This window comes from Gavia stellata, chromosome Z, assembly GCF_030936135.1.
Source record: "Gavia stellata isolate bGavSte3 chromosome Z, bGavSte3.hap2, whole genome shotgun sequence".
In the NCBI taxonomy this organism is placed as follows: Eukaryota; Metazoa; Chordata; class Aves; order Gaviiformes; family Gaviidae; genus Gavia; species Gavia stellata.
Genome location: NC_082637.1, coordinates 38,559,968 through 38,584,661, shown reverse-complemented (window position 1 = coordinate 38,584,661; position 24,694 = coordinate 38,559,968). Strand labels below are relative to the sequence as shown.

Below are 24,694 nucleotides of genomic sequence, written 5' to 3'. Positions count from 1 at the left end.
TAAGAATGCAAGGCTCAATGCCACATCTCATCGCCCACTGAAATCTAAGTCTTCAGCTTGGTTTTTAAGCAGTTACCTACTTTTTTCCTAAGTAGAGCTAGCAGAGCACAGGGCTATTGTTCATGTCACTTTGCAATGCGTTGGTGAGAAGTTAACTCTCAAATCAGACATACAGCTAGGCACCTACAAATTTTTATAGTTTGATCACGCTGTCAATCCATGCTGACCTGAGCTCTTACTGAAGTTAACGTTAACACTTCTGTGTGAGCTTCAAAGCCAAATTCATGACCAAATGGGTCTGTAGAGGTAGAGAGGGATTTCTGTGACATTTCTGTAAGAGGAAAATACGCAGCATACAAAAGTCCACAGGTCAGTGGAAATACAGAAAAATGCAAAACCCTTGAACCCTTTAGAGACTGAATCTCCTGTCAGCTATTCCCACCTTTACACTGCCTAACTTCACTGATCCAGTTACCCCCGTTGCAAACACTTTGCACTGGTCTCCTGTTGTACTTGGGGAAGCAAACACATACTCTTATGATCCAATGTGATGCACAGCCGGATTCCCTATATTACACGCCAGGCTGGGAGGAGCACAAGCTTCGAGCACACTCTTGTGGCCATGTGCAACCACATCAAAATCAGAGCTGAGAAGGACACAGGATGGCACGTAAGCATCTTGGACTGGCTTCTTTCGCAAAGAATGCCTTAAGCCAGAAGTTACAAAAGAAGTGAATCAAACACCAGAGGTGACCTACTGCAGAAACATCATTCCTTGACCCTGGTATTTGGAAAGAGGTTTTATCAAGAGAAATGCTACATTGAAAACACAGTGCAAAACAGAGCCAACCAGAGAAGCCAGTGGCTACTTTAGTGTCCAAGAGTCTCCGCCCTCCTGCTTCCTATCTCCTCTCCAGAGAGAGGAAAGAACACACTTGCCTCCTCTTTCTATGACACCTGAAGTGCTGCATATCTTAGGAAGAAGATAAAATACAACCCTATTAATTTATCATTATTTAATTACTGCCTGTGCTGGAATGTTAAGTTGAAGCTCCATCCCCATTCCATGGCCAGCTTCACGTGATCTTCACAGGTGACTTCTTGTGTGCACAGAGGAGAGTGACGTAGGGAACCCCAATGAACGCCCATCTTTCACTGGGCCAGAACTTTATGACAGGGCCCTGCTCAGGGATCTCAGAGGCAGCATCGAAGTAAGCAAAGCAGACACAGCCCAGGTACGCCGCAAGGCAAATCAAAATGTGCCTGAGAAGAGATACCCACCCCCCCCAAAAAAAAAAAAAAGAAAAAAATCAGTAACATGACTTCAGTAAAGTAATCAAATATATCACCATGCTGTAAAAACAGTCTGTCCTTCACCTTCTTCCCCCGAGTTGCCCACAGGGTTGATGTCTGCTTTTTGCACGCAGGCAAAGAATACAGAGAATAAGGAAAACTACAAAACCGTAGCTTAACCTTGGTCTAAACTGGCTGCAGCTCTTTGGCCTCTCTGCACCTGATAGATTTGTGTAAAAATGCTGAGATATGGTACCTTGAATTAGAGGGCACAATTTGCTGGGTGATAAAAGAGAAAAGGCAAAGCCCTTCACTGCACCCCAACTTCGCTCTCAGTTGCCAACAGTGGAAGTTTAAGTTTTCACAGTCACTGTTTCAGCTGAACAGTGCTGTGGGATTTTTAGTAACCAGTAGGGCAAGGAATTCAGTTATAATTAATGAACTTAGTGCCTGATGAATCTGATCAGGCCGAAGAGACTCATAAATCTGCCACCTTGGATAGTGTGAGACTTGCTCTGTGCTTATAATCTTACCAGTAATTCTATCTAGCACTAACCAGAAATAACCACCAGGCAGCACAGAAGGGCAATGGGGTGAGCATGTATCACATTTGAATCAAACTGTGGAGTTTATACACAACACTTACCATACACAGTGCAAATAGGGGAAGTTAAATGAGGACCAAATCTCACAAAATGCTTTATCGCTGATCCAGCAGAAAAGTGCTAGCATCCACCAAAGACCTGAAAAGAGACCCAGTTTGTACACACGCAGGTTTTCACACCTGAGAAGAAAAACACAAATAAAGTTGTTATAAAACAGAACAAAATTTGCTTTGTAATGGCAGCTTGATGCTTTTTGGCTGTATGTATTTTAGGGTAGGATTCATAGTGCCAAGTACACATCTTTAAAATGGCTCCACCATAAATGTCCTTAACAGAGGAACTGTATTTACAGTAAATATGTCTCTGATGCAAGGCAGTGGTGAGGTAACAAGCCAAACCTTTTAATCAGCAGCTGTGTTTTGGGTATTGTCTTAAATACTAATGTGCAAATGGTGGGCAAACATCAGAACATTCCCATATCTAGGGATGGGTATCTAGGACAACTAGCAATTAGTTACACACGCTGTCTGGTAATGGCCAGCCATGCAGCAAGTCCTCAGATTTAGTCATATTTGTCACTATATAAAGATAGGCAAAAAAAGGAACTGGATGAGGTTTTTTTAATTGGTTAGTTGATTTTTTTACCCCTACAAGTTAGTATTGTACAATGTAACAGTTCCAGAGAACTTCTAAAGTAGGAGCCTCTACCCAAAGGGCCCAAAGAAGCATGCTTTAGTAGATGGCACAAGCATCCAAATCTCAGACAGAATTCCTCATGTTGACTAAGCTGCAGTTCTCTCCCTCCACAAGAAACCTGACTTGTTCATACAGAGAGAGAAAGAGAGCTCAAAACATTTGCTGTGGTCACATGTAGTGTGGTCTGCAGTTGACCATCACTGAATACAACAGCAGATGCCAGGGTACTTGCATAGCATTACCTGTGTTGTAGGTCTACTCAAAAGCTCACAATTTTATTTCCCTATATGATGCCTTGCACTTTTCCACATCTTGGAACTATCCCAAGAACTGTGCAGCTTTGCTCAAAAGAGTGAAATTGTGAAAAAGGAGTCATCAATATAGTCTTCAGGTCCCAAAATGCTATTGAAGTCAGTAATTTGCTGTCTAACTACACTTGCTATTTTGGGGTTAGGCCTCTTGGTGCCAGTAGATGCAGCTCTCCTGTTACTGGTATCTATAAAGCAAAGCTAGACTGGGACGTGACCAGTCCTGTGTGGCCAAGGGAATGCATGGTTCAGCCCTCTACCTTCTGCAAGAAAACAAAGCTGTGATTTGGGATTCTCCTCCCTGCCTTTTTTTGTTCTTGTTGTTGTTAAACTCTTGATGAATTTCCCAGGGATCCGAGAACCGTTCAGTGCTCTTGAACAACTCTTGCTTCAATGAACTGCTCTTCTCAGGTCACTGATATGACCTCTCAAAGCACTCCCAAACCTACTAATCAGATGACAGAATAATTTGTTTAAAGTGACTTGTTTGAGCTACCTCTCAACAGTAAACCAATAAGACAAATCTCTAGCCAGTATAACAAAGAATACTCAGCCTTCATCACGGTTACAGGCCCCTGTCTTCTCCTTCTACACCCTAGAAGGAAAACAAGTCAATGCCAAGCACCCCACAGTCACCTCCTCTGTCCCAAGGTCTTCAAGAGGGGCTCCTCTAATCCACACTCATCTTCACTCATTCATGGTTGGACTCGATGATCTTACAGGTCTTTTCCAACCTTTGGGATTCTGTGATTCTATGTCTTACACCTCTGCCAAAAAGTTATTGGGAATGTCTCCATGCCTCTTCCGCTCCAACAGATCACCAGCCAACTTTTCTCTCTGCTCCAATCTAGTCACCCCAGTGGACTTGACACTGAATCACCAGTCTTCTTCCACACAATTCTTGGGCTCATTCACTGCACCTGGAAGGTGAGCAATGCCTGGCAAACAGGTCCTTTAAAGGGACACTTCACCCTGTGACACTGACAAGCAATTAAAATGCATATCCCTGGAGGATGGACCTAGAATAGGCAAACACGTCTTTACTGTGTGCAGTGCAGTAGTATTTATCTTCTTTATACATGACTGTCCTTGACAAGCGATTAACACAGTGCAGCACAGACCAAAAAGCTCTTTGGTCCTTCTGTCTTCCACACAAATATTTGTCAGGCTGAAACCTGTTGTCCTCATTTGATACATTTACAGAGTTCTCATTTTTCCAACATTCACTGCTAATTGTCTCCATGACCATGCACAGCCTACAAGGCTGCACAGGCTACATTCACTGTCAGGGAAGCAGTAAGTCAGCTCTGTCCCCAAGCTAAAATTTGTCACTACACCCTCCCGCACATGTGAGATGATCTCCAACTACTCAGCTGAAGGAGGACAGGGGCAGAGAATGACTCCTGCCTCTTTGTGGTGTAAAAGCAGATCTGCCACTGGTACTGGAGCTTTGCTAAGGGAGCCTTGCTAAGCATTCAGAAAAATTAAAAACACACACAGAGTGCTCTGTCCAGGAACACTTTTCTGAATGTATTGCAGGAGCAGCAGCATACCTGGCTCTGGTGCATTGCAAGCTAAAGTTTTAGTACAGTTTTCCCTGTAGGATATTTTTTCACTCCTGAAATGCTATTTCAGTTTACATTTTAACAGGCATTTGGGATTAAGAAACTCCTAAGGCTAAGCAGAAGGCACCTTTATAGCTACTGGATTAATGACAGAAAAGCTACCAACTGCTTAATCTTGTTGACAGAGGATTTTCTGCAGTGTCCTTTGCAAAAGTTGGGTTTAGGATCTGGCATTTCTTTTTTAAGCCATCTATAAATAATGTCGCATTCAAAGTCATCACACCTACCTTTACAATTCAAAAAAGCGCTTCAACTACTGGGTAAATTGTAATCTCCTCCACAAGAAAGATATCACAATAGTTGTTTTCATAACAAAAACATTCACATGACTGCCACAAAAATTAATATTCCACATAGCATATAAACCAAAATGGCTTTTTTCTTAGGCCTGAATCCTCCAATCCATCTGGCAAAGCACCAAGACACAGTCAGAGGAAACAGGGCTTGCCCAAGATGGCTTCAAGATTGTCTTTGATCCATACTGTAAAAAAGGCTTGTTTTGTCTGAAATAGTGTCTTTATGTTCAAAAAGGCTACAGGGAACATGAAGAAAGGAAAGGGTAAGGAGATTTTTTGAGTTGCCTGTCAAGTTCCAGAGTGCAGCTAAACGAATTCTTCCTCACACTCTTTTACGAGACGCCCCAGTAAGAAATACATCCAAGATTTGGCACAGTTTTATCAGTACAACTATACTGGTAAATCCTCCTCATTTTTGAGGACTCATGCTTCTACCAAACAGCTAGACAGCATGGACCCCTTCATAAAAGAAGAGGGAAAATCATTACTGGTCAAAAAACACTGTTTTGTTAAGCATACTGGGCTTAATTCTCTCCCATTAATGCTAGGGCAGACTTACAGTCTTCAGTGAGACACACAACTGTTCATAAAAGCAAGATGCTAAACCATGCACCTAAGCAGATACACACATGGATCAATTCTGTACGTTTGACAGATAAAACTAGACTGGTGTGATGGGTACTTGTGCATTCTGACAGAGGAAAGGGTGTGTGTATTGAGAACACAGAGGCTTTCCTGGACATGTCTGAAGGACATAAACAAACACATTGTTTCTGCAAACACTGGTGTGCTCCAGCCATTTGTTATCTGAGTGACTGGGCTGGTACACGCTTTCAGAAGCTTTATCTTCCAATGTCATGGCACCCCCTACAAAACATGCCAGCTTTTCTTCAAACCAGTGCAAGTTGCTAGATGTCGATTAACTGCTTGATTCATTTCACAGAGGTATCTCCCTTTATACCCTAAGGAATATTTGAAACTAGCTTAAGCTTTTAGTCAAGGGGATAAGGGAACTGTGAGCTTCCTATGACAATGAAGCAGGGCTCCCCCCCAGCCAGATTTCTAGTAGGAGAATCAAATATGAACAGACAGACCTAAAGCTAGGGTAAACCTTCACTGCTCAAGGCTCAGATGCCAGCTGAGCAACAATATTCTAGCATCTATCTGCACATGGAGATAGTTACATGCCTGACGATGATACTAATTTGATGACGTTATAATCTCAATGGTTATTTGGCTTGGACCAGCAAACCAAAGGATCCACATCCACTTTGTCCCTGATACCATCCCCTAGGATAACTTTTTTTTTTAATGAAACACATGAAGGGATTTGTTTTGAAAGAAATAGGAATAGAGTTTTACAATTTATTTATTTTAGTTTTTACAATTTATTTGTCTTTCAAGGACAAGTACGTACTTAACTACCTTTTGCCCTTTTGATGACCTCTCACCCACAATACTTCCTAGCATACACTCTACCCTACTAGCTCTGCATTTAAGAACATAATGCTCTTTTGTGACAATGTTATCTCTTCATCAAAGACAAATGAGAGGCAGAAAATTCTCATTTGAAAACACGGTGGTTCTGATTCTCCAGAATTCTGTACAAGATTGACACCAGCCTAGAACAGGAATAACAACAGGGAGTTTTGGTCCAATACATCACAAACTTCACCACAAAACAGAAGAAACTACTCTGAAGGCTCTTCTCCTTCCTTCCCCAAATATTTTTGTTTCACAGACAAATTTCCACTGCAGGCTGCCAGGACTCGGATGTGTAGGCCCCTACTGACTGTGGTAGTAGAGAATAGGAGAATCACAGGCATTTTAAATAATGCTTAGATTATTTTCTCTCCTGCAGAAAGGGGTGAGATGACTCCTCTTCTCTGGGTTTACAAGACTATATCTCATCTAAATCTCCTAGGGATCAGCATAGCTTAAAATAAAACCTTGAATTATTTGCCTTTTACACTTAGGAATTCATCAAAAAATGTCATAGGTTTTATAACATCCCAATGCACAATTAAGAGAACCATGCGTCACTTTTGGTCCCTTTTTAATCACCAATTCAAAAGAAGGTTTATCTGTGTCCTTAATTCTCTCTCAAAAAACAGACAGGGAAACTCCACACATTTTAGTAAGATATGACCTTTCAGAAGGAGTTTTAAAAAGCAAATATCTGGAGGCATGCCAATTCCTAGATTTGACGCAAAAGTATTCAAACTTATGAGACACTAACTATTCATCCTTTCAAGTTTCTCAGGAGCTCATGCCTGGAAAACTGATATGTAGAGAGTTAACATAAATTATTCAGTGCCACAACCAGATCTGCATTTGCTCTGTCAGTAGTTCCTTGGTGCTTTCACCAAAATAAGACACCTTCAGCAATGTTCAACTACCGACCTTCTTGTCTACAACTAACTTGTGTGCTGTTTCCAGAGTTTCTTTGACCACAGAAATAAATGCTGCTCAGCAGGATGTCGAATGAGACAAGACTCAGGAACACCTTTATAAAACATTGTTAGCAGAGGCTTCCACTATGAGAAGAAGCGGCAGAATATGGTAAGGTAGCAAACAGGAGAATCTCTGTTATAACAGGAGCAGTCAGAATGTAGACATTTGGTCCTACTCTTGTTTCTTTTGATGGACATTTGCATACACCAGAGAAGATGGGGAAAGGACAAGTTCGTATGCTGGTACTTGCCTGGTCCTTTTTGCAGCGGGTGAAGAGATGCTAAATAAAAAAGGCTCCGGACTTTAAAGAGGAGTCTTCAGTATGTTAAGATCAGTCTCAGGTTCTTCTCTATTTGCATTTTTATAGTTTCTAAGGGCCTGACTGATAGCTCTCCTCTACAACCTAGTGATTAATCTTTGTCAGTCTGACTCCATCATATTATCCATGTCAGAACACAAAGTGGTGTAAGACACACAGTACAACTTTAAGAGCTGGATCATCTTCCACGCACGCTTGGGCCTTGCTCCACATTCCCTCTAGTACCCAGACTGCAATCATGCAATCACCTCACCTTTATGCAGACTATACAGCAGAAACGCTGTCAGTAAAGTGAAACCCTTGCCCTGATTCCACAATAAACAAACAAATATGAGTTAGATCAGGTTGCAGCAAGAGATATGTTGCAAGAAGATGGACGATATCTGACCTAGTATAAAGGCCTAGGAAAAAAAAAAAATCCTTGCCAAAAATGTCTGAACTGGCAGAGCAAGTTTATACCAGACCTCCACTTGCATGTGGGAGAAGCATTCCTGATCTGCTATCACAAACACTGAAGCCAATGTATCATCACACGGTGGCCTAAGGATCTCAGAAGGCAATGCTGCATTCAGGAGAAATGTACTCACCTCTTCAACTCAGCAATGAGCAAAGCTGTGCAGGGAACACCCAGAGTCATTAGCGAGATGTTGTTGATGGCAGGCTTAATGAAGGCAAGGCAGGTAGTAACTCCAGACAGGACACCCACAGCAGCTTTAAATCGGCTCCTGAATAGGGTTTTTTTGGGGGAGAAAAACTGCTTTCAGTTCAAAATTTTTAATTACTAAAACCAGAGATCTCAAAATCTTAAAATTACTTCAATAATGTAACAAAATTTAGGTTTCTCTAGGTGTGTTCAGTGTATGTATACATACGTGTGCGTGCGCACACTAATCACTGGTTTCAAAATCCAAAGGCCAACACTCCGATCTTCCTCCTGCCACAATAAGTGAGGAATAAGTCCATCTCTGCTTGCGACACTGTACTTCCTCCAACTTCTCTATGTATGCTCCAACTTCTAAAGTCATGTTACAGTCTGTTTTATTTTCCTCTATCTCTTTTAAGCCTTAAAGATACTGAAAACTACAACGTAAGTAAGAGTATTTCTTTTAACCAAATTCAACAGTAGGTGAAGGATTCCCACACTTTTTAAAGACTACAGTTTGGTATGTTCTTAGCACACATGAAATCACAATTGGGCCCTGTAAAGACAGCCTGATAACTTTTAAATTAAATATAAGTTAACTGTTGTTTAGATTTCAAGTTTGCAATTTAAGCAACCCATTTCCAGTCTGTGGCAGGACTATGGCAGACAAAGGATCATCATGCTGCCCTTCAACTACTGGCCCATAGCTTTATAAAACTAGTAGCTGTCCAAGGATGGCTCTTCTGTCCTTAATTCTATGTCTGAAGTAGGGTCTCAGTATACTTGTGCAGCACCATTCCCTGGCCACAAGTGTCTCCACCTTCACCTAGCTCATTCCATCTGCCTTTTGCTTTTCTTTCTGATGGAAGGCAACAAGTTACTTAAGCAGGAAGTTCTGATCTGGGACATGAATGCCTTAATGACCAACGACACCACAAATTGGTCATGGTAGATAATAACATTTGCAGCATTGAAAAACCAGGGTATGATGAGGATGAAGAAAATGAAGACCACAGCAGTGAGCACAGGATAGATATATTATTAGAGGATTAGCTAGGCAAAGCAAAAAACCAAACACATAAACCAAACCTGTTCTGGGTTAGGGTTTGTTGCCCAGGACGTCTTTCTTCTGTACACTTCAGAAGGGAATCAAGACCTTAACATGTAACTGCCTTGACAGATTCTCAGGAAGAAGAGTTCTGAGAAATTTAAGATAGGGGACATCCTTCACCTCATCTCAGTATTTTTATGACTCAGTTATAACCTGGGAGATTATTATTTATAGTTTTAACACCAAGTTCAAGAGAAACCAGGATTTCGCTCAAAAAGTGTTACTACTCCTTTTAAAAAGGATACAGTTTAACCTCTTGGCCCATATTATGAACCCACCCAGCACACTATGAAAAGATAGTGATAGACGACACATAACGACCCCTTAAGCTTCTGAGGAATAATTTACATGCAGTCACAGAAATTCTTCAAGACTCTGAACTCTTCTTCACTTGAACTAAATGCCTAGAAGTCATCTCATCGACCAAAACAGCCCAGTAAAACCTGTTTGCTTGTTAAATTGATGGTGTCCTGTAATAGCACTGTGTTGCAATATGTGTAAGTCCTAAATTCACACCAACATGACAAAGCCATTAGACTGCATAGACTGTACATTGTAATTCAAGATACACTTTTCTCAGTGCAAGCTATTTTGAGGAATGGTCAAGCTAGGCACCAACCTTCTCTCCCCTCCCCCCACATCACCTTCTAATCGAGCACGTGTTGAGGAAAAAACCACACAAAAAAACCCCAGTAACAGGTAAGAAGGCAAGAGGCATCAGCCTTAGCAATTTTCAGAGAGAACACTGCTGCTGCAATTCAAACCTCTCCATTACCTCAACTTCTTTACTACATGAAAGAGCAATATGTACAAAAATTATAGCACAATTTTTTTTGGGGGGGACAAACCACAACTAGATTCTTTAAGCTGGCCACAACGCACTTTTTTTAATCCTGCAAGAAAAAGAAAAAAATTCCTTTTACAACAACAATAGGCTTCTAAACAAACACCTAGCCTTTGAATACTTAAACACCATCCTTAACCACTGCCTTAAATACTCAGATGAAAATTCAGCTGACATCCATAGGTCCACTTGTTTGCACACTTTAGGATAAACAAAAGGAAGAGGGAAAGAGGGTTTCTCTTACTTGACTTCAGCCACAACTTATATAAACTGCTCAGTAGAGGTCTCCCTAGAATCAACAAGAACAGGCACTTCAAGAGGCAAGTCACCTCATCCCAAAATCTGAAGTTACAGGGCATAAACCCCACCATCAGCAACTGCAGACTCAGGAATTTTGAACAAAACAGGCTGAGACACAAGCAACAGGAAGAGAATGGAGTGAGAAAATATAGTGGTGGCAGTGGCAAGGTTGGATGATAACTCAGTGCCATTACATGCAGGTTTAGGTGTTAGCATAGGAAGTTTCAAGAAACATGGAAGCGTACATGTATGATTGTATGATTACCTATCATTCCGAAAAACTCTGGGCAGGTATCTCCTAGGGAACCACATGGCAAGAGCACACATCAGGACCCAGAGAATAGCCAGCTCATCCAGCATCTGGCCCAGGAAACTGAGGGTGGCATGAAAGTAAACAGATCCAATTCCTGGAACAATCAATCGAAAGACCATATGAATAGTTGCAGTACTGTATAGACTGAAACACACTCCTCGTGTTCAGAACCTCATAGCAAATAGTGGATACCATTTGGTCTAGAAAAGGTTAAGAAAAAAGAAAACCGGAAAAGGCCAACTTTCCTAAGAAGGCAATCCAAATCATCGGCACCTCATCAGCACCTCACCTATTATGAAGCAAATACATTACAAAAGCAGCAGCTAAAGATGCCAGCTCCTACTAGAAAGTAAATGTATGTGAAAAAACATCAGGTGATAAAGTTAAATGCAACACCAATTAAGAAATAAAAGCCAAATGCTGCTTCTGAATTTTCTCAGTAGCACAAGAATGGGTAAGACAAAGATGAAAAGCAGCATCTGATGACTGCTCCATGATATACGTTTACAGGTGGAAAGTGTCACACTGCCCCGCAGGGCTCTGATTATCCCTTTAAAAGTTCCCAGTGCCTCCGGGAATAAAAAAAGCTTAAGAATCTCACATATACAAAACAGCTAAGCCTTGGGCCATCTCACTACAATGCAAAACCTGTTATCCTCTTTAGCTATGCTGGGCACTTTCAGCTCTCATTTAAGCAACAGTAGCAGAGGAAGCAGGGTCAGCACTGCTGTAGAGTAAGCCAGACATAAACAAAACAAGTTACGCAAAGGAAGGATAGGAAGGGAACAGAACTAAAGCCAAAGTTCCCACCAACCTCAAATTGCAAAAGGCATTTTCCTTTCAGAAACTACGGCTGCTTCAGCTTCAAGCAAGTACAAGCAAACTCCTCCATAGACATCAGGATTGCTTTGTTTTGCAAAACGATCAAGTGGCAAGGGGGAAAAACTGACTTCCCCTCTCAGTTCATGCGGGAGCAGGCAAACAGAGACTAAGCAACTTACCAACCACAACTAATAGAGTCCATATCAAATATATTCCACTGTTGAAGCAGGTTGCGTATTGACGGAACAAGCACATACATATGGGTGGTAAAACAAAAAACAAGACGTTGCTTATCTAGGGGGGAAAAAAAAACAGTATTACAAGGACAGAAAGTAAACAAACCTTAAATATCCATAGGCTGCCTAAAACATCTATAAAAACATTGTGTCATCCAGTGAAGCCCCAGCTCAACAAATTATGGCCCTCAGTTTCTGCCAAAACCGAGCTGTTTCTGCACAGCATCAACTTGTTTTATTTAACATCTTTAGACTAATAACAACATAAAAACTTCAAGCAAAGTAAAATGTGGCTAGTCACATCTTTAAATTACCTTTCAAGTCTATTCCCGGAGGAATTTTATTGAGAGTCTTCAAATACTCAAGACTGTTGCAATTCAGGAAGCCTAAAGAGCAAGCAGCTGAGGAACAGGACGTCCTGGCAAGTGACCTGTCCTCTCAATGGCTGTCAAGCTTAGCATGGAAAAAGCACTAGAAGTACTGGCACTGGACAGGGCTAGTCAAGTTTTGTGGAAGTCAAGTCACTGAGCAATAGCTATTGTCTGGAAGGTCTGAAATATAAAGCTAAGCAAAAAGAGTTAGAACCCTTTTTGTGTAGGGTAAAGAGAGCCTAAAGCTGTAAATCCTTTTACACTTCATTTTTTCTCTCTGTTCTCCATTATAGAAACAACTAAATATGATTGAAAACTAGTTATAGGAAGGTGAAAATGCTGATAATTCAGACCATTGCTAGCTTTTTTTAACTTAATATGTAAGAGTTGCACAAAGACATATTTTCTCTTGCTTACCAACAATCCAAAGCATGATTCTCTGGTTAAAGGCTGAGAACACTTTACTGGCAATTAGCAGGAGCTGTCACTGTAGTCATCACTTGGTTCTCCCTGGAAGGAGCTGCCAGTGCTGAGGGCCAGCCATGCCACTATAACTGAGCAGTTATGGAAAGACTCTACAGCTGCTTCACAACAGGACAGGGGACAGGATGAGTTCCCCTGCCCAGCCCAAGCACAAGAGAAAATCATCCCCAGTAACATCCCCCTAAAGCGGACATAGAAAACTCTGGGACAATTGCACTCCTTTGGGACAGATCCCCTCTTCGCAGAGACTTACAAACTTTTACTGACATTAATGAAAATCTAGTGGAGAAAGGATTCAAGAATGACGTATGAAGAAGGCATTTGTTCATTCAGCTACTGTTGTCCACAACTTAACACAGTCTGAGAACAGAGCTTACGATGATTAAAATGGACACATCCCATTTAACATTTGCAAGGCTCATCAAAACATACTCCTCGGTTGGCATTCAAAATTACACTAATTACAGAAGCAGTTTCTCAGCACCATCTACTTCATGCCTGACACCTTCCCTCACACTAAAGGTACATCCCCACAGACAAGCTGCATTTCCTTCCAAAGTCTTGGTTTTTAGATGTCATTAAAATACTTAGAAAGAGCCATGACCCACGGAGTTTATAGCTACAAATACTAAGCAAATCTCTGCTAACAGCACCCTGGTAACAGCACACAGCTCGAGCAAAGAATTGCTAATGCAGAGGGCTCCTTGCAGTCAGAGCCACCTCCCATTGGACTGCCCTTTCTGAACCGATGCAAGGTTTTGCCCATTAGCAGCTCCTATGGTTTGTTTTGCCATGTAGGAAGCCAACCTTATAAACCAGATGTGAAAAATCTCTGGGCCACCCACTGATGAACAGTGCCATGGACCAAGCACCTCTTCAGCAGGTATAAAGGACTCTTCCTAAGGAAATCCTTCACCCCACCAAGGTGGCAAATTTTGCCTTTGTCGTTCACAAATTAAGATGGTGGAAGGTTGGCAACAGGGGCACCTGGCAATGTCAGAGTGCAGGATACTGCACAACCCTGGGGAGGCAAGGTAAAGACCAAAGAGTTATTTATAAAGTAATATCCTATTTTAGCAGATTTTAAGAGGCATATCAATTTGCTGAATCCATGTAAAACAACCTACATATTCAACCAAACAGGCTCACTCGAGCATCTTCCATTCAGAAAAAAATGACCAGCTCCATGCATCAGAGACCGTTAGCAACACTGGGAATACAGCCATGGACAGAATCCCAGTGTGCAACGCGCTGATACAAGCACAGAGCGGGAGGGCTCCCCTCACCCCAGAACAGGTATGAAGCATACACAGTGACCGGTAGCACAGATGATGGAATATGAACAAGTCCTCTGGGGACCTAGAAGTTCTCTACACATTTTAGCATTTTAGCCATAGTTAGGCCAAAGAGAGGTGTCAAGGGGAAAAAATAGATTGTTATAAACAAAGTGGTGTGGAAGAAAACCTTTCCAGCTCTACAGCTAGAACTGACCAATGAAGAAAATGAGACCAGGTAATCACAGTCTAGAAAAATTTGGTTGGAAAGTCCTTATTCTGCCTAGAAACAAGATGACAAATGAAACACACCTACTTACCATACCTGTAGTTATGCAGGTTTATACTAGTGATTAGACAACAAGGGAGCGGTTCTGCCCTACAGCAGTGCTCTTCTCACATTGAATTCCCGTTCATACTAAGGTCCTGCCTGCAAATGCAAGAAAACCCTTGCAACCTGGAGCTGGGCCATGACTTGTACTCTTTGCGATGGCCACCAGGAGGATTTCCTAACTTCGTGAAAGTTAAAATAATTTTAGTACTGAAATCCTTTTAAGTTTATAAAAAATGGGATAATCATGTATGTCTTCCACGCAATAGCTTAGTTCTGTTTCTCATATTCCACAAATAATATTCAAGTTATATTCAAATCGGGACTCTGGAACATTTTCTGAAACACGTTGCTTAAGTTCTCTTAGTTTCAAGTTCGGTGACAACTAGATCAACACCAGAACTGACCTGCTGGTTTTCACTCTCTGGTATCAGCCTGGCTCCCTATGAAGACCACTATTAACACCACCCTTCCCAAGCAAGTGAGACACCTATCCATTTGGCTCTGCTTTCAGAAACAATGTTGCACATGCAATTTTTTACATAATACACAGTTGTGCATGGTTTGATAATGTACAATTCAAATCCTGGTACAGTTAAGATTAGTGCAGAAATTAATAACAGGAGTACAGATAATTTCCTTTGGGATCTGCAACAGGCAATGATTAAAGGTTACATATCTGGAAAAAAGGTAAGCAGCCCATCAATTAACAGTCCACCTTCTGGCTTCATACAATTCTCGATCTTTAGTTCTAATTTCCAATTACTCAATTGTATGGAAGAAATATAGGACATGGGCCACAGGGGGAATGCCAGAGGCTTGCTCAGATCATGACCACATAACTTCACTCACATCGGGCCACAGTCCTGACACAGGATGTTTCCTGCAGTCCTACCAATGCTCAAGTATTCTTTACTATCTAGTACGTCTCCCAGACAGCAGCTGTATCATTCAATCGCCACGGCAACACTTATTGCACTACCTCTTTGTGAGCAGAAAGCAAAAATGGACTAAGTAGGTCTCAGTGAGTTCAGAAGGTTTGTATCTTCTATATCCTGATCAGTGAGCATGCCACTCACACTAAAAGACTTTTGTAGTAAAAAAGATGATGTAGAGAGAGTACGAGCATTCTCTCACACTCTTAAGACTATTTGAGAACTTTTAAAAACTTTTATCTCCATGCCAGTAGGGAACAAAAGAAAAAGAATAAAAACACTAGCAATTCCCTCTTTAAATGAAAATTTGGCAAGAAATATGTATTACATGCACAACTCAATGCAACATACGGAACTGCAAAGTACTAACTTTACTAGCAACAGAGAAATAAAGTTTGTTTTCAGGTGTTTAAAACATTAACAACAGGTTTTTTTTGTAAATACCTCTGCACAGGGTAAATTCTTTTGATCATGTGGAGGCATTTGTTTACGTTTCGGAGTAGGGTTACACTGCATCAGGACACACTACTTTATTCATTTCAGAAAAAAACCCCACAAACTCAAAACTAAAGAAAAAGCTAGTTTTTCTATAACTATTCTTTCAATTTGAGTTACAAAGTGTTTTGTGGCCTCTTTACTGGAAGAGTGTAAGACCTGAACAAAATCCCAGCACTCTAGCTCGTGTATGTTTTAAAAAATTAGCCTGATCAATTTGTACAAAACCTCTGAACTGATATTCCCCTATTGATTTAATCCTGTTGAGCGCTTTGGTTTGCTTTTGAACTAAATCAAGTTAAATTTATGCATAACAGATGAAGATTGAGTCCCACCAGAATAAACAAATGATTTTTTAAAAATACATTTCAGATAAGCTGTTCCAGTTTTGTGCTTACATGAATATTGCGTAAGACTTCAACTACAACTCTGACCTCAGCCGCCACAATTTAAAACGTGGATTAGCAAGGTTTTAATCTACAGCTTAAAGACCCAGATGCCAGATTCAGGTCTGCTGAACAGTCCTTCCTGAAACTTCAAGAGGCTTTGAGTCAGAGTCAGAATGGAACCACCTTAGAAGGAATAAAATTTAGATTCCACTTAAGGTGCCTGTTAGAGTAGGGCCAAAATTTCCCAACTGTCCTGTGAGCATCTCACTTTTTGGGGACATGGTCACACAACCCTACCAATCCACTGTGAGTCACTGTCCTAATTTTCAGAAGTTGCTAACACAGAAGTCAAACCCTTACAATGACTTGTTACTACTGAAGAGAGGCTAAACACAACTACCCTCAACGCAGCCTCTTTTTTCCTCCCCTTTCGGTGTACAGCTCGCTGATTTGTACACAGGTGCTGCAATGTACAACGTACAGCGGGCTTCGGGTCAAACTTTTGGCTGTGTCTGTTAACTTGTCTGGAACCTCAGTTACTCATACGGACATAACTGCAGCTCCTAGCATTTTGCAAGCTTCTACACCACAGCTGATCAGCTCAGAACAGTCAGAAGGATACCCATCCCCCTGCACAGCTTGCTCCAAAACACACGTGGTGTCTTTAAGAAACTTATTTATCCTGACCTTTTCCTCCCTTTGTTTTTGGTTCTTGCACAGTGACATCAGACACAAAGCAAGCAGTTTCCCCCACACACCCTCAAAGTTCTCCAACAGCACAGACCAGCCACAACCCAGACGACTTTGGCAGCAAACTACAAGAAAAAACAACAGGTTAGCAACGTGCGCCCTGGGATTACTTGCTCTACATGTGCAGCACCCCCACAATACACACTCCAGGGAGTCAAGCCAGACACCTACTTCTTTCTTCCACCGGATGTTAGCAGTCAAAGAAACACGGCTTGAAAGGGAAAGACAGCTCAGACAAGGATGGAATTTGGGAGAAAAAACCTAAACGACCATTTTAACATACGAAAGAGGCAAAGCAGAAGCCCCAGCTCCTCATTATCGTACACAACACTCACTATAGAACAGAAAACAGGGCATTTGCAGGGTTCGCTCCCGGGCGTGTATTTTTCACGGAAAAGCAAACCACCAGAAAGCCCGATGCATTATCTCACTCTGGGGGATCTGGCTGTCACTGCATTCTTTACATCAACAGGATGTATGGAGCATTTCTCTCCTTCCAAGATGTGTGGTACTGGGCAGTCTGACTCTATTGCTGGGGCTATGTTTTCACAAGTTCCCTCCAGCACCGGAAAGGTATTGGGATGGTGTGAGAGGACTCAAGAGCAAACCACGGCTTACTGGAAGGAAGCAATAATTACATTAGTCCTCTTCCCCTCTCCTTTCTTTTTTCAGCTACCTCCTTAACCAGACATCTCTACTCCCGAAAGTACATTGCTGACTTCGTCCTGCAACCTCAAGGCACATTGTTCTTGAAAGCTTTGCCTTCTTTGGCCAAACCTACCTGGATGAAACCCAGTTTTGCCTCCAAACACTAAGGCATGGTTTTCCTTTATCCATCACCGCCTTGCACGCCGTCAGCGGCTGACACCTGTGCAAACGGGTACCGGGACGCAGGCAATCCAGCATCAAAAGTTCTGCGCTCAGCCGCCACAGGGCTCGGCGCAGACAAGGAGGGGGGCCTGCTGCACGCTATTTGCCGAACAGCTTGTCATGAGCCCTCTCTGAACATCCCGATTTTATACCTACAACACCAAACCGCTTTAAATTTAGGCGTATTAGGGACTGGAGAAGGAAGTAGGCAGCGACAGAGGGGCATTCTACAATCCCAGGAAAACCAACCCTGTACGAGACGGACTTGGTAGGTAGCAGGAGCCCCCAGGGCTCCAGCGGGACCACCCGCCTGCCAGCCCGCCACCCCACGCTCGACCACCCGCCGCCCCTCAACCGGCGCAGCCGCCGGCGCCGGTCCCCCCGCACCGAGAGCGCCCAGCCGGGCCGCCCCGCCGCTGAGCCCCCCGCCGAGCTCGCGCCTCTTCTCGGCCCCCCGGCGCCGAGGCCGCCGCCGCCCCCGCAGCACCCGGCAGCCGCCGCCACGCACCGTGTTGTAGAACTCGGCGATGGCGGGCACGATGGTGTAGTTGTCCTCGCACCAGTCCACCTCCGAGCTGCCGGCCCGCAGCTGGTCCCACCACAGCAGCGCGCCCATGGCGCCCGCCCGGCCGGCGCTCCGACCCGTCCGCAGCGGCGCTGCGCCCTCTCCCTCCCTCCCTCCCTCTGCTGCCCGCGTCCCGCCGCGCCTGGAGCCTCCGTGAGGGGCGGGGCGGCCTCCCCGCTCCTGAGGCGCGGCCGAGCAGCCCCTTGCCGGAGCAGGGCTCGGCGGAGCCCGCCCCGCTGCCGGCCCGGCAGTTGGGGCGGCAGATGGCAGTGGCTGGGTTTCCGAAGGGGCCGGGCTGTCCGCCTGGAGGGGCCCCTGCAAGCCGGGCGGACTGAAGCGCGTCTCCCCTGTTCCCCCGGCGCCTTTGAGGAGCCAGCTTCCCCACACAGGCGGCCTGCGCGCCTCCCTTCCTCCTTTGTACGCCATGAAAATATCTGCTCAAACAGTTTTGTGGAAACAAGCGGCTGCTTCTCGCATTCTCCCGATGGCGGGCGACACGGGAGAGGGAGCGCCGCCATCACCGCCACTGCGCCTGTGCGCCGAAGGTGTTTTTATGCAGGCTGATGGCGGGTGCACCGGCGAAGAAGGCAGCCGGGTGCGCGTTTCGTGGTGCGTGAAATGCAAGAGGTTAACGCAGGCTGTATTTTTACTTTTCTAAGTACCGGCGGCTTTCTCGCCTGAGAAAAGGCGCTTCCCCGCCACCCGCGCTCCTCACCGGCCGGCCCAGCGCCCGACACCCACGGCCGGCGGTGGCCGGGGGGGTGCGCGCCCCGGCCCGGCCCCGTCTCGGGAAGCACACCCAGGCGGGAGCCGCGCAGGCTGCACAAGCACCGCGTCTTCCCCCAAAAGCCAGTGCTAGCACTGCACGTGTTGATGGCGTTTGCTGTTGCAACTGCTGATACTTTCAGTTCTAGGACGGCTGCATCAGCCCAGTCAGTCCCCACGACTCTACGGCTCGTCCTTAAACCAAAGAGCACTTTCTTATCGCGAGCGAAATCGGAAGGAACAGTTTTCCCGCCAGAGGCCGCCCCCCGGCCTGTCGCGACGCCCGCCCAGGCTGGCTCGTACGAGTAAGAAAGGTGCCCGGAGCTGGTCGCGGCTGCCGACCGCGGCAGTAAGCGACACGCAGGAGCTTTTCTTCGGGCGCAGCACAGGCGGCGGGGGCCGCCGCGGGCCCCTAGTACCCTCCACACGGCGAACCGCTCCGCCGCCAACACACAGAACCAGCTCCTCCTCGCCGCGCCCCTCAGCTAGAGCGGCCTCGCTCGTCATTGGGTAGCCCTGGTCACGTGGGGCACGGGCGGTGCCGTTCTCGCGAGAGTTGGGGGGTGTATGTGCGGGCTGCGGGGGGAAGTGCGGCCTTTTCTTGCGGCGGCGCGGCTCGGAGAAGATGAAGGTGAGGCCGCGCGGGAGGCCGAGATCGCGCCTGGGAGGGTTCGGGTTCCCTTGCCACAAATGGCTCTGGCGCTGCTTGCGGGGCCGCTGGCTGGGGGCGATGGTCCCTGGTGGCGGGGCTGGAGCGCCACTGTCGGGCGGATGGGAGCGGATTGTTGGCGGGGCGACATGGCGGCCGCGCGGGCCGCGGTCCCTTAGTGGAGCCTCTCCTGCCACCGGGCTGTGGAACTCCGGGTTCCGGTAGCGGTCGTTCCTCCGCTTAGAAGAACTTTGGCGAGTGCGAGGCCTGCGCTCCCGGTAGCGGGGCCTAGCAGGGAGGCACCGTGTGCGCTAGAGCTGGGCTTGTGCTGATACTAGGCCGTGCTCGAGGGGGAAGTGACGGGAGGCGTCCCCGAGCCTCTGGTCTTTGCACTGGCCCCCAAGAAACACAGGTAATCAGCAACAGTAAGTGTCACTCCGCTTTGGTTGCTTATGCGATTTTTGTAATACAACGTGTGCTGTGATGGGCTTGCAAAAGAAGAGGGAACAGGTTTCTGTTGCCCTCACCTTGACGTGTTTGTTTGCAGTCTGTTTGAAGGTGATCAAGCTCTAGTTGTGCTAAAGCCAGTTTTCTGTGTAACTGAACGAGTAATACAGCCCAGTGTGGCTAAGGACAGACCTGCCTGGCTCTCTGACCATGGTAGTGACGAGTAATGGCTAGTAAGCATTTATGTAAGCAGATGAGGAATTTAGCTTTGAAATGCTAAAGTGAAACCAGCAGATAAATGCTAATTTTCTCTTAAAATGTCTTATGAGAAGTTTCATCCGTATCTAATGTGGTGGGTTTTTTTCTGTTAGCTGAACATCTCTTTCCCAGCCACTGGCTGCCAGAAACTCATTGAAGTGGATGATGAGCGCAAGCTGAGAACGTTCTACGAGAAGCGGATGGCCACGGAGGTCGCAGCTGATTCTCTTGGTGAGGAGTGGAAGGTAAGAAGTGTAGAAAGACGTGTCAGAACTGTATTCGAGGAGCTTAAATGACAAAATTTCTCTGGTATGTAATTGTCAGGCTAGAGTGCTTGTATGGTGTAGCATTTGGCAGGTATGTTGAAGGTTTTTCTTCTGAAAAGAAGAAAAAAAAAATATATATATATATATACACACTGAATATACTGTATATACTGAATTTGGTGATTAGGCTAGCCTGTTCTGCTACTTTGATTGATCTGCGTGCCTTTTTTTTTAAGCCTTGCGTTTAGAGTTTCTTGCTGCTCTTTGCGGTAGGGTTTTTTTTCCTTCCTTTAATGGAATGTCATCTTGGTATTCAGGACAAATGAAATCTGTACCGTCAAACTGCTGATACCTTCTTTACTGAACAACTTCAAAATCCTTCATTGTGTTTAAAACTGCTGCAAGTGCATGGGAACAAGCAATTTGGGCTTGGTGGGTGGGCTTGGAATAGTTAGGTGTTAATATGGACAGTCCAGCAGAATTTGGGTAACCAGATCTTTTCTGCTGCCACCTCCACAAGGAAAGCAATAAAAGCTTTACTTTTCTTTTCCTTTTTACCCATGTATCGCTACTCCAGATGTTCTTGTGTTGGATGCAGATTTCCAGTTTATGATGATAACGGCCTCTGGTTGGGTTTAGGATTAAAAGAAAAGCTAGACAAATAATGGACAAAATTTAGTCTGGTGTAGCTTAAACAAAACTTTGAATGGATAGGAATTTAATTCTTGAATATATAGTTGAAGATGAGGAGAATCAATGTAAATTCTTGAATGCGGATGTATTTTTCGCACCTGTTAAGGAAAATTCCTGAACCGTTGGGAGTGGTGTTGGTTCAGGAATTTGTTTGCATCAGCAGTAACAGTGACTTTCCCTGAATCATTGCCACAGTGCTCCATTGTTTTGAACAGTATGTTGTGATACCCACCACTTCTCCTTGAAGTAATAGACACGCCTGAGCAACTAAGAAGTGTGTTTCTTGTTTTCATAGGGCTATGTCGTCCGGATCAGTGGTGGCAATGACAAACAAGGCTTCCCCATGAAGCAAGGTGTCCTGACTCATGGACGTGTCCGCCTTCTGCTCAGCAAGGGCCACTCCTGCTATCGCCCCAGAAGAACTGGAGAGAGAAAACGCAAATCCGTTCGCGGTTGCATCGTTGATGCTAACTTGAGTGTTCTGAACTTGGTCATAGTGAAAAAGGGTAAGAGTCTGGATGAAGCAAGCAATAGGTAGAAATAGGTGGAAGTAGGTACCAGAAAGGAGCCTGCTTGCTAGTGGCTGAGAAGTTCTGTAGAATGCAAATGCAGTCCCAACTTTAGAGCGTGAATGTTTCTTGGAGTTCCCTCTGAGCATTACATTCTTGTCATTTTAAAACTGGTCACTGAAATGCTTTTATTGCTGACAGCAATCTGATCACATTAAATCAACAAAGTGTCGCTAGGGGTGGCACTATTGGCAGGTGGATCCCAAGGATTATCTAGTATTACTTGGAAACTTTATGCATTTTAAACTTGCATTTGAAATTCACTAATGCAGCAGGTGTTCAGTAGATGCAGGATTAATTGGCATGTTTAAACTTACATTCTTAAAGGTGAAAAGGATATTCCTGGGCTGACAGACACAACTGTGCCCCGTCGTCTTGGTCCCAAGAGGGCTAGCAGAATCCGCAAGCTGTTTAACCTGTCTAAGGAGGATGATGTTCGCCAGTATGTTGTGAGGAAGCCTCTGAACAAGGAGGGTAAGAAATCAGATTTTACAACTCTTTGCTAATAATTACATGAAACCAAAGAGGTGTCCAGCCTACTGTAGTGAATGAAGCACACTATATAGAGGCAGATCCACGACTTGAGTGTCATGGTATTTAAGCTTTGTCAGCTGAAACTTATAGGTAAGAAGTGGAGTTTCTTCGTTGCCCCATTTCTTTTGCCCCTCTTCCTTTTACATCTACTTCGGCACAATTTATTTTTAAATTTTTGATAGAATCTGGAGTGATATTTACTAGTGGTTCTAAGAACAATCCAAAAATAATTGTTAATAAAAGAAGGTTAAATATGAGGTGAAATGTTTTTGAAACATTTTTAAGAGGTGGAGGGAAAAAGCAGCATCTAGAGAAGATAATAATATTTTTTTTTTCCCCATGGCTTATGGCAGTCTCCAAAATGAGCTTTTATTGGGAGGGCTCTGTTTTTGCTTATCACCCGTCTCTTCAGTGTAAGATTTTAACTTCGGGTTCTTTTGCATTTGATCAGGGAACAGAAAGGGTGATGATTTTTAGCAAAAAAGACACAATAAAGCTTGGGCACCGTGAAAGTTTGTTGGGTAAAAGACTGCTATTTTCTATATCATAGGAACTGTTCTGTCCATTAAAGAATGTGATTCTGGTGGACATCAGACTGTGGCTTCTGACTGCTGAAGTCAGGCAGGATTGAGTAGTGAAATTTTACAGATGTGGGTGGTGGTGTGGTTTTTTTGCTCATTACGGGATATGTAGGTCTGGTTTTTTTTAATGCTGAAAACATAATCACTTGTTCTGAAAGGTGAGTGCCTGTAAACATTTTAAGTCTAAGGGGAATTAAGACAGTCCTGTGGAAAAGCTAGGAATTTTCACAGAAGTGCAGGGAGTTAGAGATGCATTTCTTATACTTCATTGCTGGTAACAAATCATGCGTGTTAAGACTATGTTGTTAACGCTACATCTGACAGTAATTGATCATTTTTCCTGCAAAAGCTGTCAAAAGGTTGAACTCCGTATTGCTAAAATATGTAGTACACTAATGTTACCATAATGGTAAATGGAACTTACGAATAAGTTTGCTAGATGAGGCCTCAGGCCTCTTTGGAAGAGAATCTGCCACTTCTACTGATTCATAATGCTTTTTTAGGCAAGAAACCCAGAACCAAGGCTCCTAAGATCCAGCGATTAGTGACTCCTCGAGTTCTGCAACATAAGCGCAGACGTATTGCTCTGAAGAAGCAGCGCACTCAAAAGAATAAGGAGGAAGCAGCAGAATATGCGAAGCTCTTGGCCAAGAGAATGAAGGTGCGTTTGCCCTTACAACTCAGCTATAATGGAATACCTCATAGCCCAGAATCAAGGGATTTGGTAAACTTGACTGTACACTTAGAGGTGCTCTGTGCCTAGCTCATTTTGAATAGGAATGTCTGAATGTGGGTATAAACATTGCTGGTCAGATGTTTTTGTGAGCATTTCTGTCCATTTTTGCCAGTCCTAGAACAGTAGAAATTAACCAGACCAGTTTAACTGAGAGCTGATTTTGAAGGAAACAATGAACAGTTATAGCCTGTGAAGATAAGTTTTGAAGTAGCAATTTTAGTTCAAGTGAATTCTAGTTTAACTCAATGCATTTGAATGAGTGCATGGAGAAACAGGGTCTAGCAGTTGACCTGAATGGAACATAACTTGGCAAAAAGCTATTTGTTTGGGTAAGTTTGCTGTTGCACCTAAAACAGCAGTGACTGCCGAAGCAATACTGTTAGAATATTTGGCACAATACTTGAGTGTTTCGTGACTCCCAGACTGAAACTGAGAATAGGTAGACCTCCAGTATGTTGTGAACTCTGCATTAGTATTTTTACTGTAATTTTCAACACTAGTCCATATTGTTCAAAGACATGGGTCCATACAGGTTTGGATACTTGTAGAATTCTTCTGATCTGTGAAGAAGGAAAACTCTATTTTGTTTTATTGACTTAACAAATTCATTCTTTCTAGTAGTTTCCTTCAAGTTGCATTTTCCCTAGTTTGTTCTTTGTAGATGTTTTGAAGTGCTTGATGATATGTAACACCTCAGTACTCATTCATGCTGCTTTACTTTCCAGGAAGCCAAGGAGAAACGCCAGGAGCAGATTGCGAAGAGGCGCCGGCTTTCTTCATTGAGAGCTTCTACATCTAAGTCTGAATCAAGTCAGAAGTAAAGATGTACATGATACTAAAAATAAACCCTTTTTGTGGTTAACTTTCA

General features: G+C 43.9%; 2 protein-coding genes across 2 annotated transcripts; one reads left to right on the top strand and one right to left on the bottom strand.

Annotated features, from left to right (window-relative positions):
- Nucleotides 1–275: 275 nt before the first annotated feature.
- ACER2 (alkaline ceramidase 2) lies at nt 276–18,379 on the bottom strand. Its single transcript, XM_059833670.1, has 6 exons — nt 18,272–18,379; nt 11,809–11,923; nt 10,760–10,901; nt 8,184–8,321; nt 1,940–2,077; nt 276–1,263 (listed from the first exon to the last, which is right to left on the bottom strand). The coding sequence occupies exons 1-6, from the start codon at nt 18,377–18,379 to the stop codon at nt 1,077–1,079; spliced, it is 828 nt and encodes a 275-aa protein (XP_059689653.1). The 3' UTR covers nt 276–1,076.
- A 1,304-nt stretch (nt 18,380–19,683) lies between these two features.
- Nucleotides 19,684–24,694, top strand: RPS6 (ribosomal protein S6). Its single transcript, XM_059833313.1, has 6 exons — nt 19,684–19,724; nt 20,561–20,692; nt 21,702–21,912; nt 22,303–22,449; nt 23,594–23,751; nt 24,552–24,694. Exons 1-6 carry the CDS (start codon nt 19,719–19,721, stop codon nt 24,645–24,647), a joined length of 750 nt encoding a protein of 249 aa, XP_059689296.1. The 5' UTR covers nt 19,684–19,718; the 3' UTR covers nt 24,648–24,694.

Excerpts from the sequence above, each read along its gene's own strand:
- ACER2 (XM_059833670.1), bottom strand. The coding sequence starts at position 18,379 with ATGGGCGCGCTGCTGTGGTGGGACCAGCTGCGGGCCGGCAGCTCGGAG. Across the intron at positions 11,924-18,271 it reads TCGCCGAGTTCTACAACACG|ATAAGCAACGTCTTGTTTTT; the intron begins GTGCGTGGCGGC and ends TTTCCCCCCTAG. Across the intron at positions 8,322-10,759 it reads AGAGTTTTTCGGAATGATAG|GAGCCGATTTAAAGCTGCTG; the intron begins GTAATCATACAA and ends AACCCTATTCAG.
- RPS6 (XM_059833313.1), top strand. Across the intron at positions 21,913-22,302 it reads CTTGGTCATAGTGAAAAAGG|GTGAAAAGGATATTCCTGGG; the intron begins GTAAGAGTCTGG and ends ACATTCTTAAAG. Across the intron at positions 23,752-24,551 it reads TCTTGGCCAAGAGAATGAAG|GAAGCCAAGGAGAAACGCCA; the intron begins GTGCGTTTGCCC and ends TTTACTTTCCAG.